Raw genomic sequence first — 21,846 nt, forward strand, 5'->3', positions numbered from 1 at the left:
ATTGATACTGTCCAAAGAATTCCTGCCTGTTGTTATGCACACGGCTCCTGAATAGCAAGCCTCTATGGTAAGTCATAACATGTTTATTAGCAGTGACTCCTTCTTCCCAAAATGTAACTGCAACTAGGATAGCTCATCTGATATTAGGTACAGAGTCGCTAGGGATCAAGCTCATTAATAAGACAAAGGAATCAGTGCTGTCCTGTCTATTAATGAACTGACATCCCAACCTGAGCCTGGGCTCCCTTGCGACCCTCCAGATAACGAGATCACTTGATCCTCAGGATACCTCAGTCTGGGTCCCCACTTTGGCTTCCCCACCTAGAGAATTTCCGAGTTTTCATGCTTCAGAGTGAGTCCTTAGAATATGTAAGCATTTTGATAATAATGTTTTTTTTTTCACTTGGACATCATTTTGTCTGCTTTGAGAGTGAACTCATTTAAACTGGGTTTAAGAAGAAACACTATGTATATTTGAATCCCTTGATTCTAACAGTTATTGGCTATTTGTCTTGTACATATTGTGGAACCTCTCAAAAATTTAATTTCCTTAAATGTAAAATAGAGATGATGATAGTATTTATATCACAAGATTACAATGAGGATCAAATGATAAGATATGTGATGTAACTAGAAGAGTTCCTTGAATACAGAAACCACTCTATAAATGTTACCTATTATTAGACTATAAATGTATGTAACTTATGTCCAAAAAAATAAATGCATATGGCTCCCTTGACCTAACTCTCTGGTGAGCCATAAACATCATATCTTTCATTTGGCCCAAAACCAAATATTTCTGCTCTCAATTCCTAAACATTTTAAATACACAATAAAGTATACAATAGTATATTCCATTCCCTCCCAAAACTCATAAACATGCAAATAAATATGTTTTAATCATTTTCTTTATATAATTTTTTACTTTGGGTGTAACCTGATTTAGCATTTTCTTAATCTTTTATTTGTTTATTTATTTATTTAATGTTTCTTTTATACTGTGATTTTCCTGGACAATCTTATCTCTGTGCCTTTAACTCTTGGTCTTCACTAGTGTCTGTCTATCCTCAAGCCACCGAATTCCTATAGTTAGGTTAATCAAGGATCTTTAGATGTAATGCCCACCTTCACATAATACAGAAATGCGACTATCTGAAACATTGTTTTGGAATTTTTTTATTTGTTCAACAATTTTCAATGTGCTTGAAAAAAATAATTTGGTCTTTGCTTTACTGTTTATAAACACAGCACCTAAGGGGCCATTAAAAATTTACATGCTATAAATTTGATAGTAGATTATTTCTTAAAAGTATTTGGGCTAAAATTTCCATCTTCTTTTCTAATATAATTTAAGTCCACTTATATGAGGCATTCCATATTCATCCAGCTGATAAAGAGAGCCAAGCAGAATTATTTTTCCATAAAACATTTGATTATTACAGAGTATCGTGATCAGGCAATGATATCATTGTCTTTTATGCACCATTTATATCACACATATCAGTTGTTACTGAGCATAAGTACGTACTTTATAATATGGGACACTGCATCGGGAATGATTGAGCAAAGAATTGCAATAAAGTATAATGCTGAAAATCAGGGAGGAAAGAAAAGAGCTATATCTCAGCATCCTGTAAATGACCCTCTGAGTCACAAATTAAACCAGCAATGATGACCAATTATTTTGAGCATGCAACAATCATCTCAAGTCCAAGGCAATACTGTAAACTGTCTTTTGGCTATAAAATACAAGTAAACATATTTATCATGGTGTTAATCTAATTGATTGTAATTAGACAACACACTAAGGAGATGTTCTTGTGCAAATTTTAGTGTAGAAATATACTGAGGTTGGCTGTCAAAAACATCTCACTCACAGGTTGAGAGCACATAAGCCCTTTAGGCCAGCAGGGAACATTCAGAACTTCCCTGACACTGTTAACAAATGAAGTAGATGTAGTGATAATATGTTACAGCTGCTAGGCTGGAAACTTCTCTTCCTTTTCTCTTAGAGAATTCCTGGTCTACCCAGTCTTGTCCTGTGGCCCGTCTTACCTCAGCCACTTTGTCTACTCACTGACCTCTGTTCTCCCAGTCTCCTCCAAAAAAGGTTTCTCTCTAATGACTCTCAAGAGAGCTGTTAGAAGCCCGTCAGCAGCCAGAAATCATCTGTTTTCCAGACACTATGAATTCAATGGCTCCCAGTCTTTAAATTGTCCATCCTCTGATTCCCAAAACCTGAATTATCTTCCCAGGTTCTTCCATGCAAACTACTTTCTTACTAGGGATGTCCTGCCAACTTAATACAAACCAGCCTAGAAGCCTGGCTTCTGTAAAGCAGCTTAATGCCTCTTCACCCTTCTACATGAAATGCTGTTTTCTATTTTATTCATTTACCACAATCCCCACTTTAGGATGGACTGACCACCAACTACTTAGTTTCTCTCAGAGATACATATTCTGTCATCATTACACAATCAGAGTAGTCAAACTTTGGAAACCACCTTAGAGTTTTATATGTCAGATATTAAAAGAAGTTACACATAAGAGAAATCATGAGGTTATTTCATATGTTCTTGTTCTCCTACAATGTGACAGAAATGCTGTTATTGAATACATTTTCATGGAATTCAAACACATTCATTTTTCCTTGAATTTTTTAAAGAGTTTTTGGCTGACTGGGGTTGCATTTTTTTAACTACTTGGAAAAATTACTACTTGGATAAATTTAGTCACTGATTTTATAAAAAGCAATCTGTAAAACCAGAGCTAAGACAATTCATTTGCATAAGTAGGAAAATATTATAGTCTAAAATGACTTCTAATTAGAGAATTGTTATTTCCTATGTAAAACATAAGATTCAAAGTAATTCACAACGTGTAAATGCAAAGGGCATAAGATTCTATTCGGCTTTATATAGTAGCTGAGGTATCTTTAAGAAGAACAAAAGTGATTAGATTTACTTGCATGTAACACATTTTAAAGTCACCTATCTTCTCTTAACATACTTCTCATTTTCCAGAATCAGATGAAGGCATACCTCTTTTGGATAGGGCACTTTCTTGGTCCCCTCCTCATCCTCACCACCCACAACAGTGCTTTGTGCTCTAATGTGTGCTTGTTGAACTGACTTGAAATGACTCTCTCTAGCTTTCAAATTCCATGTTAGTATATTGAGAAGGTTGGACAAGGTGGTTTAGTTTGACAAGGGTTTATTTTTTAGCTTCTACAATGTACTGGGCACAATTGAAACTGGTCATTTCCATATTAAATTACAAAACAAAGCAAAACAAAATGATAGATATAGATACACATATAGATATATAATATTTGATAGTGACATGCTTAAAATCTAGGAGGACCATCTAACTTGACCTCCCTCCAACATTGGCTACTTTTCACTGCTTTGGTTTATTTATAATGCATTTTTAAGGGTGATTTTTTTTTTTTTTTTTTTTTTTTTTTTTTTTTTTTTTTTTTGCTGTACGCGGGCCTCTCACTGCTGTGGCCTCTCCCGTTGCGGAGCACAGGCTCTGGACACACAGGCCCCGCGGCCATGGCTCGCGGGCCCAGCCGCTCCGCGGCATGTGGGATCCTCCGGGATCGGGGCACGAACCCGTGTCCCCTGCATCGGCAGGCGGACTCTCAACCACTGCGCCACCAGGGAGGCTCTATAATGCATTTTTACCTTGATTTTGTTACACTCTCAATTTTCTTTAGATTTTACTGGCTATTCTTTCTCAGTCTTTTGTAGGTTCCTCTTATTTTTCCAATTCGTTCAATAAAAGGTTTTCTCAGGGAGCCAAACAAGGCCCCCTTCTCATCTCATTTAATACATGTTGTGGAGCTTTAATAACCATCTTTATGGGAGGCAGTCAAGCACTATAGTTAAGAATATAGGCTATTGAATCACACTGCCAGGGTCTGAACCCGACCGGGGGCCCACTCGTACTCTTATGTGACCCTCCAATCCATTCTTCTCACTGCAGACAGAGTCATCTCTTTAGGAGGCAAATTTGAACTAATTATGTCAATATTTATAACCTATCAGTGACTTCTCATTGTTACAGATCCCCATTCCCTTGTCCAAGCCAATGGGGACAGATGAGTTTTGGAATCCAGTTGTTTCAGACTTTAGAATGATAATAGAATGCATAAACTGTATGTGATATAATAACCGAGGTAGTATCTAGGGAAAAAAAAACCCTATAATCAAACATATTTGTTTATTTCTGAGGCACAATATATCCACACTAAGAAGAGGAAGAAAAAAGTATATGCACAGTTTCCATTAGTTTGATCATGTCATTCTATCCAGAGAACAGAGAATGCCTTCTTTCACCACCAAATTAGTTCTAAAGGATGTTTTTGATTTTCAAAGTGTTTTGGACTTTTGAAGAATGTCCAGAGCCCCTTGTCATCTGGCTCCTGTCTGTCTCCAGTCCCGCCTGTTATCTTCTCTCTTCCAAGACTCATCGCTGATGCTGAACTTCTTGAACAAAGATCCTCTTGCCTGACTGACTTCTTTGCCTTCAGTCTTAAGCTGAGTGGAAGCAATCTAGTATCTTTTGAAGATAAAATTAGGGCATAGAGACACTAGGTATGAACTAATTGGGGGTCAGATCATAAGATGATTTGTATTAAAGACTTAGGAAATTGAATTCGAGTTTGAAAAGACCAACATAGACTTTAGAAAAAAAAAAAACATTGTGACAAATGCATAGGAAATAGAGTTGAGATAGGCAAGACCAGAGGCTCTGGAGACCACCTATAATAACAGACAAATAGTTGAGTTATGGCCAGATAGAAAAACAAAGGATTTTACCATTTTTGGAGGTTAAAAAAATAGCAAGGTATGCTTATCCAAGATCAAATATGGGAAGTGAGGAAAAGGGAGGTCATGGATATATCCCAAGAACTGCATAGATGGGTTACTGTAACTATAATAGTGTGCAAAAGAATTAGAAGTTGTTCTAATTCAGAAGATGGCTTAGGAGAGCAGTTGAGCCTCTGCTGGGTTTAATATTTTTGTGAAACATCCAAAGGGATATGTGGATCAAGCAAAAGTTTGGAGGGAGAGAGACAGGATAAGGTAGAAGATAGGTGATGATAATCCCATCAATTCCCTAATTTATCCATTAAGTATTTGTTGAGAAACAACTATATAACTTTGATTATTCTTGAGCTGAGGATTCACTGTTGAACAACACAGAGTATATTTTTTATCTCTCCCAAGAGATTACAGTCAGAGATGTGCCACTTAAGAAGGGTCATAGACCAGGTGAATCAATGGTGTTATCAAACCTATGATTTAGTTAAGCTGACATCTTTTAATCGTGCAAGAGTTCTTAATGAAGGAAGCAATGCACTCATTTACTTGACATATATTATTTGCCTCACGGCAGATGGTAACTGACTCCCATGGACTGGTTTGTTTAGGTTGCACTGCTCTAGCCTAGAAGACAGTCTAAAAAATAAATATGTTATAAAAATAATAAAATTAATTACAGGGATGATAGCTATCATAACAGGAGAACCTAAGTTATCCTGGGATATGGTAGTTAGGAGGTAAGGAAAGGCTTAATTATCCAGAAGAAGGAACATTCAGGGCACAGGAAACAGCATGTTCTTTTGGTAGGAAAAAGCTTGAGCCATGTTAATTATGGAACAGAAGCAGTGTGTTTGGGAGAGAGGGAAAGGGTATGGTGTGAAGATGAGGTTAGAGACATGTTCATGCAATCTTACAAACCATGTAGAGGATTTGTGTTTATCATACGTGTATTAGAAAACAATGGGGAAGTTTTAATCAGGACAGTGACAGGACCTGATTTTTGTTTAAGGAAGATTGATCAGGCAGAGATAGAGAGAAAAGATTGGAGGAGACATTTTTTTTGAAAATGAAATAGTCAATGTTGAACATTTTCAGTAGTCCCACGAAGAAAGGAGACTACCTTGAACTAGAACAGTGGTTCTCCACCAGAACTGCTTTAGCCCTTAAGCAATTTTTGAAGACATTGTTAATTGGCATAATGTGTGTGTGTGTGTGTGTGTGTGTGTGTGTGTGTGATGTGTTACTGGCGTCTAGTGGATAGAGCCAGGGACACTGCCAAATATCTTACAATGAACAGGATACTCCCCACAAAAAAGTAATACCCAGTTCACAATGTCAGTGATGACAAGGTTGAGAAACCCTAGACTGGAAGGAAGGCAGTAAGAGGACTGGGGAGATTTATGATAAGTTTAGAAAGTAGAATGGGTCATATTTAGAGTGGATTGCATATATTAAGAGGATTTCAAAGTTTCTGAGTTAAACTACTTATGTGGTTCGAAATACTGTTTACTCAGATGAGAAAAAAATATTTTTTTCTCCCTAGGGAAGAATAAAAGTTCAATTTTATACACATATAATTTTGACAGCCTTATAAAATCTCTAAATGGAAATGGCTAGTAATAGGATATCTGGGTCTAGAATTTTAATAAAAGGAGGTGTGTACTGGAAATATACATTTGAATGACACAATATGGACAGTATTTCAAGTCATGAATGGGAGCTACCTCCCCTGCAGAGAGAATAACTGGTGAGATCAGCAGTAAGCCTCAAAAAACAGGAAGCCAACTAATGGTAAATTGAATTTGGTGGAAGTTAATTAGAAAATCAGGAGTGTGATGTCACAGAAATTCATAGATGAACATATTTCAAGATCAGGGACACAGTTAACTGTGTTAAATGTGGTTAAACATTTGCATAGGATCATCCCCAAAATGTCCACATTTAGCAGAATAAAGGTCACTGCTGACCATACCAGTGAAATTTCAGAAGAGTGTTAAACCAGAGAAAAGCAACATGGTTATTGAAAAGACAATAAGAATTTACATAGTTGACAAACTGATCACACAAATCTTTAGAGAATTTTGTCTTTAAAAACAAGAAAAGCTATATAATCACGGAGGAAATGACACTAAGATTTTTGGGTTGAAGATGGTTAGCTATGTCTGTAAGTCTGAGAAAACAGAACCATTAGAATAGATGGGGATGAAGCTGTTGGACAGAGAAAGAAATGATTGATCAAGGCCACAAAGGTAATTTTGCTTGGCCTGGAGGTGAGGGGCAGAGATCTAGGGTCACCTTAAGCACTAAACTGGTTATGATTAATTTGGGGATTATATTTAATTATGAAAGAGATATTTATACTCAATGTTGTATTAAAGGTAAGTTTTAAAAGACAATTAGTGTGCACGAACTTACTTTAGATGAATGTAAAAATAGAAAGTTAATGATTTGATATATTCCTTCATTTCATAAATAATTTGGAGCACTCACTGTGTGCCAGATGCTTGATCAAAGAAAACTGAACCCCGTTGCTGATCCTGAGGAACTTCTGGGTACTCCACTCTTACAATGTATGTGACTGTCCTGAAAGTTCAAACGACTGAAATCTTACTCAGTCTGCACAATCCATTTCAAAAGACATCTCTTCCAATTCCTCCGTGTGTGTGTGTGTGTGTGTGTGTGTGTGTGTTTGTATGTTTGTTCACCTAAATGGATAGCTAAGATACTAAGATCCTTATTGCAGAAGAGTTTAAACAGTTGAGATGAACACCTGTCAGACATGAGGAATTTGATTTTGGCTTTGAGGGATGAGAAGGATTTGGGGAAGCAAGTAAGACAGTGGGTAGACTATTCCATTGGTGCCAGATAAGCAAATGCTGAAGATTAGAGAAAAGAATCACCGGGAAGCAAATAGAAAAAATCGAATTACATAAATAGGTTTTTGCTTTCCAATTTCTAAAGGATGCCTTAAGGCAGAAGTTGGATATTACAATAAGTGAGAACAAAAACATTTCTAATTCTAAGACTTTTCTAGCATTGATTTTTTATAGTGATAAGGTTACTTTTAACTACTTAATATGAAGGTACTTTTTTTCTGCTTTGTCTTTCTAGAATGATGAACAAAAGAGAAGCTCAGCAGGGAGCGAAATGAATCACTCTCTAAGGTGTCTCATTTCTCACTCCCAACTGAGTTGGCAAAGGTTAGCACACTATTAAAATTCAAGTTGTTGCAAATGTATTTCATTGGTAGTCAACTCACTCAAGATATACTAGTTTTTAGCAATTATTCTCAGTGATAGTCTATGTGTTTGCCAAAGAATCTCTGTGTCACATGGAAAAGGAATTCAATAACTCCATGCAGGATCAAATATGAGTTGCTTAATGATGATAAGCTAAATGAGAAGACAAATAGAAGAAGAGCTTGAAATAACCATCTCCATGGTAACTTTGAATGTTAAAAAAAATAACTGAAAGCATTAAGAATCTGGTGGCTGTGTTTGTTTTCCATAAAAGAGGTAAGAATGTATAGGTAGGCACATCTGACAAAATGCAAATGTTATCACATTGAAATGTTTTTCTCACCTCGGTATTTATTGTGCACGTGATTCTGGGAGCTGATAAGTTAAGCTTCAGCACAGCATTGTTCTTCCTGCTGGCTTTGGAGGTAGTCACACTTGGGTTGTTAAATGGGTGATAATTCCTATCTCATAAGGTGGTTGCAAGGATTAAATGATCCCACAATCTGCAATGTTTTACACATAGTAAAGGCTCCATAAAACATATATAAATATCTGAGAGGGAGGTGCTGATGACCATTAGGAGTAACAATTTTCACACTCAGGCACAAAATCAGTCAATCTCAGTGAGGAAGCAAGGGCACCATCTTTATGCATCAGGACCAACGTCTTTGAAGGCAAACCACACGTAATTTCTGAAAGAGAGAGAGAGAGAGAGAGAGAGAGAGAGAGAGAGAAGCAGAGTGGCTTCTATAAAGCAGAATAATTGAACAGCAGTTAAGAAAACATAGGAATGTGTTCAGTTATAATTATAGCCTAGATTAATTGACTATTTTCATGACAAGACATGCACAAAAACAGGGAGGGTCTGCATCACACCCAGTGTACTGAGGATATATATATATATATAAACATGGCTGGGAGAAGCCAAGGATATCAGAACATCTTCTCACAGTAACTCAGCTGAACCCACATCTCCTGTCAACATGTCCTACAACTGCTGCTTTGGAAACTTCTCCTCCCACTCCCCTGGAGGCTATCTGCACTATCCAGGCTCCTTCCAGCCCAGCGACCTGGTCTACAACACTGACCTCTTCTCTCCTAGCACCTGCCTGCTGGGCTCCTCCCTCTACAGTGGCTGTCAGGAGAACTTTGATGAGCCCACCAGGTGCCAGATGTACGTGTGGTGTCCAGTCCCTGTCAGATATTCTGCTACCATCCAAGGACCTCCATGCCCTGCAGTCCTTGCTGGTCAATTCACACTGGATCGCTGAGCTGTGGGTCCAGCAGAGGTTACTGCCTGGGCTATGGATATAGAAGTTGCTACTGACTAGGCTGTGGATCCAGTGGCCTCAGACCCCTGGGTTCTGGAATCTGTGGCTTCCCTTCCCTGAGCCATGGATCCAGATTTTGCCGCCCAACATACGTGGCTTCTAAGATCTGCCAAACTTCTTGTTACCAACCAACCTGTATATCTGGCTTCTACTGCAGATCAATAAAGTTAAGGGTTCTAGACTGTGACTTCACAGTTATATCCCTCAAAGTTAATCTCAGCTATTATCTGGCTGGAGTCTATATTCTACTACCTAGACAAATGATAATTTTAAAAAATCCTATTAATATTAAAATAATTTATCTCAGAGAGTATCCATTCTGTTTCTTCTATTTCCCCCCTTACTTCTCTAGTTAAAAATAGTACAAGAGGTCTCTTTTCCGTTCAAATAAACTCATTTAATCTGATATCAGTTCATAAATCTTACTATTAATTTTTTTAAAAGATGTCTGTTGGGAATTCCAAATCTACTATTATTTGTGTAAAAAGAAGTATTTAATTTATGGAGCAGATTCACTGATTGGAAGAATTATCTGCCAATACAGAGTTAGTTCATTGGAATTTTTGGCAAGTGAAATCAGAGTTTGGGCAGGAGATTATCCTAAACTCTTCTATGAGTGGTCATTTCAGCCTTATCAGGATACCTTACTTTGGTTAAACTAGTCTTGGGTCAGATCCAAGAAGAAAAGTTCCAGAGACAGCAGTGATGCTTCAGCAAGTACTAGCTTGGCTGTTTTAGATGGAGGAATTGTCAAAATACTTTTTATAAGACACTTTTACAGATTTATGCAAGCTCTAATGGAATTCTGAGGTTACAATATTGACTGACTGCAGTAACCTGTGTAATGAAACAAACATGTTAAGTATGGATGAAATTAACCACATATTCATTTTATTATAATTAAAGGAATATGATTTCTGAGTCATTTTTTAATGTTGAGACGTCATTCTCTTTCTTCTATTTTATCAGTATAAGGCCAGCTGTTTTCATAGAAGTCTCCTGAGAACTTCTGGAAACATGGCAGTATCATGAGTAGGAAATAGCTGAGAGGGAGGACTCCTTGATATCATAGGTTTATATTTGGATATGATAACTAGATAGTTTACTAAGTTTTCTTGCTTGGGGGAATGAATATATCTACATATGAAAATATGTAAGTGGAAAGAAAATATGTAAGTGCATGTGGGTAGCCTATTGTTCATTGCCCTCATAGTTGTTTTTCTCCTCTCTCCTCTTCCCACAAGAACTGAAGTTTGCTTGTGTATCTCTTCTTAACTACCCACAATCATTTCTTTATATCAGCATGACTATGTCCCAGGTTTCAAGATTGAATCTGGCACCCCAATCCCTACTGAAAGTGAATCGTTCAGAATGGAGCATGTGATCTGACTTAAACCAATGGGAAAAAAGGAATGATATGGAGAAGTGCTTATGGTAAAGTTCTTCTTGTGGAGGTTTTTATTTTTTTAACATCTTTATTGGAGTATAACTGCTTTACAATGGTGTGTTAATTTCTGCTTTATAACAAAGTGAATCAGCTATACATACACATATATCCCCATATCTCCTCCCCCTTGCATCTCCCTCCCACCCTCCCTACCCCACCCCTCTAGGTGGTCACAAAACACCAAGCTGATCTCCCTGTGCTATGCGGCTGTTTCCCACTAGCTATCTATTTTACATTTGGTAGTATATATAAGTTTGGTTTATTTAAATGCTTTATTTATTATTATTATTTTTTTTTTTGCTGTGTTGGGTCTTCGTTGCTGTGCACGGGCTTTCTCTAGCAGCAGCGAGCAGAGGCTACTCTTCGTTGCAGTGCATGGGCTTCTCATTGCAGTGGCTTCTCTTGTTGTGAGAGCATGGGCTCTAGGCACACGGGCTTCAGTAGTTGTGGCATGCAGTCTCAGCAGTTGTGGCACATGGGCTTAGTTGCTCCACAGCATGTAGGATCTTCCCAGACCAGGAATTGAATCCATGTCCCCTGCATTGGCAGGCAGTTTCTTAACCACTGAACCACCAAGGAAGTCCATTGTGAAGTTTTCTGAAGCAACCATGTTTTCCTTTGGATTTTGTCATATCATATGTGGAATGCTGCATCCATTTTGCATGTGGCCTGAAAATTAAACCATCACATGAAAGAAGGTAAAACCAAGAGAAAGGCTGAGGAACAGAGCCCAGACCATCTTACTTCTGGACTTTGGTAAACATGAAACAATCAATGTTATTATTTAAGCCAGGGGTCCCCAACCCCTGGGCTGTGGACTGGTAGTGGTCCACGGCCTGTTAAGAATCGGGCCGCAGAGTAGGAAGTGAGTGGTGGGTGAGTGAGTGAAGCTTCATCTGCCGCTCCCCATTGGTCCCCGTCAGTCAGTCATATCACCACCTGAACCATCACTCTCATTACCGCCTGAACCATTCCCCCTCCCCAGTCCATGGAAAAATTGTCTTCCACAAAACCGGTCCCTGGTACCAAAAAGATTGTGGACCCCTGATTTAAGCCATTTTGAATTACAATTTCTGTTACTTGTAACTATGGTTCATTCTTTTTTAAAAATTACTCATCATTAAAGGCTACATAGGCACTGTGTAATCAACTAACTTTTCTTGATTTTTTATTTTTTTCTTTTTGGCTCTTTGAATCAAAGTCTGATTTAATTGAATTGTCAATGACCAAGGGTTATTTCAAGAAGCACAATTATTTAGAAATAGATTCAGAGAAGAAATGTTGTCACACGTAAATCCTTTTATTATCACATTCTAAGAGAATCTATTTATCATTATAAACAGAGAAAGTTGGCAAGAGATTATTTCCATATTCCACATAGGATCATTATTATGGTCATAATGTCATAATTTTGAGTATTCCAGAGCTTAAAATTTTGTGTGTTTGCATTACAGTGTCTGAGAAGTGTTACATGGTATTCGACTTATTTTACAGAATGTTATATCTAAAGGAAGTTGGATATTCCCCTCAGCACACTCTTTTGAGGTAGACCAATGTGTTCTTGGCCAGAGAAACATATTTTTTATTTATTCTTGGAGTTATTCTCAAATACAATAGGACTATTAATTTATAGTTGTGGATTTCTACCAGCATGAATGGCATCTAATTGTCTACAAACATCAATCTTTTGTTTGTCCTTTAAAATTTTTCATAAATACTCTTAATAAAGATTATATGGCTTAAATGAAAGTGTGGTTTTCATTCAGTAGATAGGTTTGACAAGATGCCATTTAATGTCCTTTTCAACTCTAAGATATTGAGATTCTGCTAGGAAATCATAGAATGTGGTAACTGGAAAGTACTTTGGAGATCTTCTCATCTAAACTCATTATGTTGTAGGATATCCAGAGAGGCAGAGTGATGTTCAAATTCATGCCGTGAATTAACAGAACCAACAGGGCTAGAAGCCCGGTTTTTTCACTCTTAGTCTAGTATTCCATTGCTGCACACTGTATCTAGGGTTGGAAAAAAGGAATGGATTTAAATTAACTCTAGGTGCTTTGGCATGTTTGTTTGGTGCCATAAAACTAAGGCAAAGAGAGAGGGAATAAATTGTGGAAGAACTTAAGTGAAGCATATTACTGAAGGGTAACTCTAATTTTTGAATTTTTGTTTGCTTTGATACAGCTGAACAAGTGATTAAAGTCCAACATAGCCACATAATCGAATATAAAAACAATATAAACTATTCAACCTGATAGCTATCAAGCTCTTGAGAGATGGAGACAGGTTGTCTAGGCCTTTAATGATAATATTAAACACAATCCAACCATTAAAAGGGTGGAATGTGCAACATTTACAGACACAAACGACATAATCTCAAACACAATAAAGAGACTTTTAAATTTTACCTTATAGTATGATATCAATCCCAGATTGATCCTGCCATAAGAACAACACCTTGGTCTGTATGATGATCCTTAACCTGATCAGAAATAATTGCTATTCATTTATCCCTCAATATGTGGCAGGCTATCTAGTATCTTATATAATATATCATCTCATTTAATCATTAAAACACACTTATGGGGTTGATACTCATAAATTTAATTTTAAAAGTGAAGAAACCGATTCAGAAACTGAAGGTTAGAGTTTATGGTTGTAGATCTCGGCTTAGAATACTGGCAGTCTGACTGTGAAACCCTTATGTTTAATCACTTCTCCACAGCAAATGCTAATATTCCACCCTCTGGTGGCTAGGAGGTACCACTACAGCTGCAACCATGTATACTTCAAGACCAGGAAATTGTTATTCAACCATTTAGTAGCAAAGTATCCAGTCACCACAAGAAATCAGGTGATTATTTCTACCTATTTCTCAAGAATTCTATGAAATAGACTACATAATTATCATTATTCAAGTGTCTACAAAATTAATACTTAGTTTTTAGTAGGTTGAATGAAAACAATTGCAAGGTGGCCAGCTGTCCTCACCTACATCGTTCCATTGTAATAAGCCAGGTAACTCCCTCTAAAAATTCAGCACCAGTCAAAATCCAAATTGTATGCTGAAATACCTACTAATTCAATACTCAGTTAAATAGAATGTGCAAGTTAGTGCCTCATCCCAAAGAGAAAAGAACTCATGGAGTGGCTTTATTCACAAATGACAGACCTACTCACAAATGACACTATCTTACATGTGGAGATTTGGAACTGCACAGACATTTACTAATTGACTACACATTGTGAGGTTAATAAGAAGGCTGACTGCTGGGGAAAATTGTGTGAATGTTGGCCTAGAGGATGTCCTGTCTTTGCCCCTCAGAATTTATCAACAGGACTCTGTGCTGACAGTGAAAAGTGGTGCCCTTTTTCTTGGTAAAAGCTTTCAAAAACATTCCTATGTGCAATCAAATGTTATTTTAAAATAATTGACTCAGTTTGTGCCATGTTAATAAGAGGCTTCCTTAATGATTTTGTTCTTATTTCACAAAGGGGTAGTTGAAATGTAGGCATGGTTATCATTATTTCTTTTTCTTTAAGCTCTGTACCCTTGCCAATTCTTGGGTATGTTCAGGTTTCAGAACTGTATTCCTTCAGACATTAAATTATAATCTGAGTGAATTTTCATTTAGCACCTTCTATTCATTAATTTTTCAAAATATGTTTATGGAGTTCTTATTATGTAACAGCCAGAAATGGTGTTCAGTGTTGGGAATATAATAGAGAAAGATATATATACTTCTTGACTTTATGGAACTCACAGTGTAGTGGCAAAGACATACTGAAGAAACAAGTAAAATGGTTATAAACTGAGATAAGTTTTGTGAAGAAAAAAATGATTCTCTGAGAATGGTATCTTTTTTAAGTGGGATGATGAAGGAAATCACTTCAGTTGAGACACAACAAATGAGGAAGGGAGCTGTATAAAGAGGGGGAGAAGGCAGTGAAGGAATGAAACAGGCAGCTGCACATGCAAAATACTGAGGAAAGGAAAGTCTTGACATGGTCAAGGAGCTGAGTAGAGACCTGGGAGAATAAAGCGTATTGGGCAGAAGAGAAATGATAAGATTTGGAGTTAGAAAAATAGGCAGCAGCTGGATCTTAAAAGGAGCTGTAGTCCAGGCTAAGGGGAATGGATCTTATTTTTAAGCGCAATGAGAATCCATTTAATGCATTTAAGCAGGAGAGTCATAGCTGCAATAGAAGCCTCTGTGTAATGCTAAATATAAATGTGCAAAGAATTAAATTAGCTGTTGTAGGGTTCATGTGGAACACATACTGGGATATTTCATCACACAGAGTGGTCATTCAAAATTATAAATAATTTGCATCTATTACAAAGACATTATACACAAGTTGTGTGTACAGCCTGTCAAGCTGAATGTGGACACTCAGAAGTGTCATTTTAAATATATAATATCCCCAGACCATTATACATCAATGAGGTGCTTGTATAAGTGTTGTTCAAAGTTTCTCAATGTTCTTGGTTTGCTTCAGACCCAAGAAAGGCAGACCAGAGTGTTGTGCTAAAAATATACTTCTGTTGTTTCACTGTCAGAAGCTGAGCTAAATAAATCATAGAATGTGTTACAGAAATTGTGTCGGTAAGTTCTGTGCTATGAGTTTGAAACTATGCTAAATGCAGCATGATAATGTGAAAATGTAGGAGCTCATCATTCTGCCGTCAAAAACAAAACACTGAGTAAACAAAAATGAAAAGCATACCTGAAACAGGTTTGTTAGAAAGCAAATTATCAAGAACAGCTATAAGTAAATACATTACTTGGTGTAAAATATAATCATAATAAAGAACGTGTCAGAATCCATTGGTAATTCAGAGGAATAAGTAATAACATCTAACCAGGAAAATCAGGGAAAAGCTTTATAAAAAGACAACATTTAAATTTCACTTTCAATAAGATGAGAGGAGCAAAATGTCAGACAAAGGGAAAGACGTTTATAGGGCAATGGCCGCATTCAGTACTTTGGGTGAAGAGTAAGAAGGATAATGGGGGTGGGCTCAGTCAAATCAGCCTCTTGGGCTTCCCTGGTGGTGCAGTGGTTGAGATTCCTCCTGCCGATGCAGGGGACAGGGGTTCGTGCCCCGGTCTGGGAAGATCCAACGTGCCGTGGAGCCGCTGGGCCTGTGAGCCATGGCCACTGAGCCTGTGCGTCCGGAGCCTGTGCTCCACAACGGGAGAGGCCACAACAGTGAGAGGCCCATGTACCACAAAACAACAACAAGAAAAAAAGAAACAGCCTCTTACCTAAAATGTCTTGATCATATTATCAAGTTCTGCCAAGGTGCCATTTCTCAAAACTCCGGTCGTGAGTATTAATCAGTATTCAATTGGCCATTTCCACATACATTTCTTATTTTCCATTTACCAGTAAAGAGAGGCATGGTGACTAAGGGAAAAAAAATAAAAAAATGTTAGCTTGGTGACATGTTGGGCCTCATATTCGAGAAGCCCCACCCTGATGAGTCAGCTTTGGGGCTAACATGAAAGCCACTTTGAACATTCAAAATGGACTGGCTTCTTTGTTAATAAGGCATCATCTTCATATATAACTAAACAAAGTGCTAATGAGATGTTATCCTTCAAATTAGCTTAAGCAATGACGTAGAAAGAGTTGTGAGAAGAAGCCAATACCCAGTTTTTTGAGCATATAACCTCCTCAGTAATGAATTTAATCTTCAAATCAGCATGTTGGATCCTTGGGACCAACTTCAATCAAAGATTTTCACAGTATGACCCAGAGATCCAGCCATTCACTCAAGAGCTTCTATAATGTCCCAACTCTCTCTGTCATCATACATGAATCGAATGTTATAAACTTTGAAGATGGATGTTTTTTACCTAGCAGCTGCCACGGCAGGACCTGCCTCCTGGACAACTTTCAAGAAAACTTCAGGGAAACCACAAGTTACAAAGTACCCAATGGTGGACAGGAATTACACACACAGGAAAGCTGTGTACAAAGTGCCTTCCTCCCCAGGGTTGTCCAAATGAGGTGTTCTAATTCTGGGGCATGTGAAAGGACAGTATGCCAATCAAGAAGTTCCTCAGTTGTGTTGGAGTGTGTTTCTCAGCTTTGCTAGTCAGGAAGTAGCCAGCAAATGGGTCTTGTAGTCCACAGCTGCCAACCTGTGAGCAACATGGCAAAATCTTGTCCACTCAAGACACATGTCTAAGATTTGCCAAACTCTGGACTGTGACTTTAGCCAATGCCAATCTCAGAACCCTGAATCCAGTTCCTGTAGTCCTCCAGTCTACGTTGCACCAGAGCCACAACTCCTGGAATCATCTTCTAACACTTATGATCCAACTTGCTGTGTTACTGGTGGTTTGCAATTGCCTCGTAAGTGAAGAATGTGTAGGGTAGATTTATTCGAATTTGGATAAATTGATTTCTGAGATACTTAGGAATTTTTATTTCTTTTAACACGAATTATTTTTGCATGTGTTTGAATGAACATGTCCTAGACTGTCTCCAAAGAGAAGAATTTTTACTTTTTTTTTTTTTTTTTTTTTTTTGCTTTTTTGGGCATTTCTAGTGGTAAGCTGGGGTAGGAAAGTAGGTTAACTATTTTAAGTCACTAGGACACTATTTGTTATAGGACAATGAGAGTTGCCACCAGGGACTAATATGAATACTTAAAACATCCACATTATACTTTGACTACTGATTATTATCCGTGGAAACTCTTAGCATTGAATCTGGCTTATAATATGACATGTTATATTATAATAAATAAAGGTAATGTGCTACTAATATCAGAAATCCATGTAGTGTTGGAGTTTAAAGACACCTTGAAGCCCATTTAGTCTTGTGAATTCTGATGGGTTCAACTCTATCAGAGGTTGCTCACGTAGATAATAGCATCATAACCACAACCCACACCTGTGTCTCCTCGCTGCCCATCACTATTTTATTTGTATTACAGCACTCTTTTAGTTAACTATGACATTGAATCTATTGCTTGACTAGTACAAGATAATTTTGAATTTTACCTCCATAGACTTCATAACCATGGATCCAGAGATGTTTGAATATGATAAGTTCAAGTTTAGCATGTATTTTTCTTCCTCTTTTCGCTATTGAAGTGCTTTTCAGTGCTTTATTCTTTGTATTAAATAAATTCACTTTATGTACATTAAAAACAATTGTCACTATTATTTTTATTCAACACATTTGTGGGGTTTATGTTATAGGGTTTTTTTCCCCCACTGAATGAAAAGTATAAATATTTGGAAGAAAAAAAAGAGAACATGTTCCCTTACCATTGTTTGTATAGTATGGACCAGAATAAAAGAACACATTGGTGGTAGTCACCAGAGGATGTGGAACATGCTCTGAAGATCATGAAACCACGGAGTCTGAATGTGTGAAGACTCATCAATTTTGTTTAGAACAGATTGGCTGTTGGGAAACTATGGATGTGCTCTTAAATAGAGTTCTGATTTTCAGGGCAACATAAATTAGTGACTAAGAGCATGGACTCTGAAATCAGATTTCCTTCGTCTGATCTTAGATGCATTGGTGAAGGCTGTTTGAATCCCAGCTGTGGGACTATGTGCAAGTTTTTAAACCACTCTCCGTTTCCTCAATTTCAAAATTGCAATGATAATGGTAGGACAACTGTGAGATCCAATAAGTTAATCATTTGAAAGTGCTTAGCACATGACCTTGTCTATAAGAAATGTTAAGATTTAGCAACATGATTATCGAGCTCAGAGACTTGATATGAAGGGTGGAGGCAGGGATGTGTAGATAAACCCAGAAACCTACAGTATATTAAGAAAGCTATTCATCCAAAAAATGAGAGATTAAGCTGTTTTGTATCTGGAAAGACACAAGCAGCACCTTATACTAAGGAAAACATTTCAAAACCACATGCCATGCTTTGCTGAAGTGGGCTGGCAAGTATCTCTGAATCTATGACAAAGTTAGTGTTGATTAACGTGCCAGCTCTGTGAATAGGTTAGTCAGAGGTCACCCCCAAAAGGAAGATTTAAACCTAAAATCCATAAACCACCACTTACACAGGTGTTTCTGTAGAGGGATGGAGCTGAGAGGTAGTTGAGGCAGGTCTGAAAGAGGTTGAATGAACACTGTTTGATCCCATCAATAGCAACAGAGCATATGGCAGTCACAACTTCAGAGTATCCATGCAGCAAGAAACACTGACATAAATCTTCTGGCCATAGCAGCAATGGCAGCAACACAGCATTGGCAATGGTAAGGAGACTTCATCTGCATGGCAGCCTCTCAGGATTCCAGTCACAGCCAATCATGCAGACATACATGAACCTTATTCACAGTGCAGACATTACCAGTGTAACTCAAATAGGGAAGAGTTCCACTCCTCTGAGCCAGTCATTCTTTCCAGGCTTAGCATGATCACTCACCTAAGGAGAAGTTAGCTGAAGAAGAAAGCAGTATCTAATCTAACCCTACATGGAACACACTGGAACTCTTTATAGAGAGAAATTTTGTGGACTCAGGGGCTAAAGACACTTGGTTTTGGAATGAAGACTGGTTTGGGGATGTGAAGAAATGTTTAGTAGACAATTTAGTGTAGTGGGAAGAGAATTGGTCTTGGATTACGACTAAGCCTTGTTTAAATACAAATTCTGCCATTTCCTAGCTATATGCCCTGGGACAAGTTAACATTTTTAAGACTCAGTTCCTTAATTGGAAAATGGAGATAATGCCTAATTCATTAGAAGATTGTCACAACTAAATGATATCATGCCCACCGAATGCTTACTACAATGTCTGTGTCAAAAATATGCAAGATATCATTTGGTACTTTATATGATATTTGCTTCTTGGACCTAAGCCTCATTCTCATGATTTCTCTATACTGAATTTAAATTTTAGGACAGAGACTAAGAAAATCTTTTCATTATATCTGCAAAGGACATAAGTAGTATGGAGCATGACCCAGATAATCTGTGTAGCATTCTCAAAAACCATAGAAATGATTCACTGGGTACATGCTACAGAATACTCTTCATAGATCAAGGAATTTCTTCTTGACTGAACAGAAAGGCTTCGGTAGGATTTGTGTATTGACATTGCTTACCTTAGGTTCTTCAAAATGTAGATAGCTTAACAACATGCTTTTTTCCTAGAAGCCAAGTATAGTGAATTTAAAGAACATTTCCTTGTCTATTCAGTACTGTGCCAAGAACTATAATATACCTCTTATTAATTTGATTCTAATTATTTAACAATCACTGTGTACATATGCTTCATCATTTTAAACTCAAGCCACCCAGTTGGATAAGTACTATTTTTTAGTTTCCATTTTTTTTTCAGTGAAGATGAAGACACAGATAAATTAAATAGGTTGTCCAAGATAATACAGATAGCAAATGTATAGCCAGGATTTTAATCCTGTGAGTTGGACTTCAGAGTTTGAACTATAAGTTTTGACTACCTGATTATATTAGATTTTTTTTTTGTCACTAGACTAACTGAAACATGGGTAAAAGTCTCTTTGTCATATGCAAGGTCTGCATACAGAATTTGATTGAAAATTTTTGGTCTGGTATATTACATTTTTGTGAGTCTATAGAGGCTACAGTCAGAGAACTAAGTATAGTTGATTGGACGGTTCATTTGTAACTCAGGAATAAATTCAAGAAAGGAATTATGCATATTTCATTGGAGTCTGTAAAATGTTATAGATTTTCAACATCTTAGGAAAGAGCATGAACTTTAAATCATATGAAACTAACATAACCTAGGTGTCAAGGAAGGTGTTTGGATGCTACAGAGTCAGATTTTTCTAAAACATGAGATCGATGGTCTGAATGTTGTTAGCAATTCTGTTTTTCATATCCATTAGTCCTTAGCTGTTGTTTTTCTTTGTTTGTTTTTGTTTTTTTAAAGTTAATTAATTAATTAATTTATTTTTGGCTGTGTTGGGTGTTCATTTCTTTGCGAGGGCTTTCTCTAGTTGCGGCAAGTGGGGTCCACCCTTCATCGCGGTGCGCGGACCTCTCACTGTCGTGGCCTCTCTTGTTGCGGAGCACAGGCTCCAGATGCACAGGCTCAGTAGCTGTGGCTCATGGGCCTAGTTGCTCCACGGCATGTGGGATCTTCACAGACCAGGGCTCGAACCCATGTCCTCTGCATTGGCAGGCAGATTCTCAACCACTGAGCCACCAGGGAAGCCCCGTTACCTGTTTTTAGTTAAATAATTATCCTTTTGAAAATGTTGAGCTTGTCATAGACACTAATGGGATAAGAGAGAGTATTTTGTTCCATGTTGCATCAGAGTCACTGACACCTCTCCTGCAGCCAGAATAGTCTTCTCTAGTTCTGTTTCCCATTTCTACCTTCAGAGAATTCCTATTACATCCTCAGTTAGAAATTCTTTCATGTCAGGAACTGTTCCATATTCTTGCCCTAGGACCCAAACAGAAAGAATGATAATTGATAGGAAAAAAAAAAAGCTAAGAAAAGAACAACCAACCAACACAAAGCAAAAGCATTATACTTCTTTGGACAATTGATAAAGCATCACTACTAGTTATATCAAGTGATGGCTTTGATAAGCAATAAAATATACCATAAGCAGATAGGTACAAATAGACTAAACACTTAAAAATTAAATTTTGAATTAAAAAATACCTTTTTGTGGTTGTGTAGTACTAAGTCATTTGCCTGACTTTTACATAACTGTCTCTGGCTTTATGAAAACAAATTCATTAATGACATTCAAAGAGAGTTATTCCTTGGAGGCAAGAGGCAAAACCAATGTGGTTGCATCCAGACACAAGAACCAAGAAATCTCAAAGGTAAATACTGAAAATGGTCCATTACTATTCCTCCATCTCTCAATATGGTACTGCTTCAAGTCCAGGGCCAGTGCCCAGGCAGGAGTTCAGTAACTACTAATTGTCAAAGATAATGAGAAAAGAAAGCTGAAGGTTCAATAAAAAGCTAAGAATAACACCTCCTGTAGCAGTTCA

General features: G+C 37.4%; 1 protein-coding gene and 1 pseudogene across 1 annotated transcript; both read left to right on the top strand.

Moving 5' to 3' along the window:
* The first annotated feature begins 9,054 nt into the window (after positions 1 to 9,054).
* LOC132490409 (keratin-associated protein 13-1-like) lies at positions 9,055 to 10,791 on the top strand (annotated as a pseudogene).
* A 5,816-nt stretch (positions 10,792 to 16,607) lies between these two features.
* LOC132490410 (keratin-associated protein 27-1) lies at positions 16,608 to 17,226 on the top strand. The gene is given in 2 exon segments (XM_060098786.1): positions 16,608 to 17,041; positions 17,043 to 17,226. Coding segments are annotated over 2 exon segments (618 nt in total).
* Positions 17,227 to 21,846: the final 4,620 nt, after the last annotated feature.

Source organism: Mesoplodon densirostris, chromosome 5 (genome assembly GCF_025265405.1).
Source record: "Mesoplodon densirostris isolate mMesDen1 chromosome 5, mMesDen1 primary haplotype, whole genome shotgun sequence".
In the NCBI taxonomy this organism is placed as follows: domain Eukaryota; kingdom Metazoa; phylum Chordata; class Mammalia; order Artiodactyla; family Ziphiidae; genus Mesoplodon; species Mesoplodon densirostris.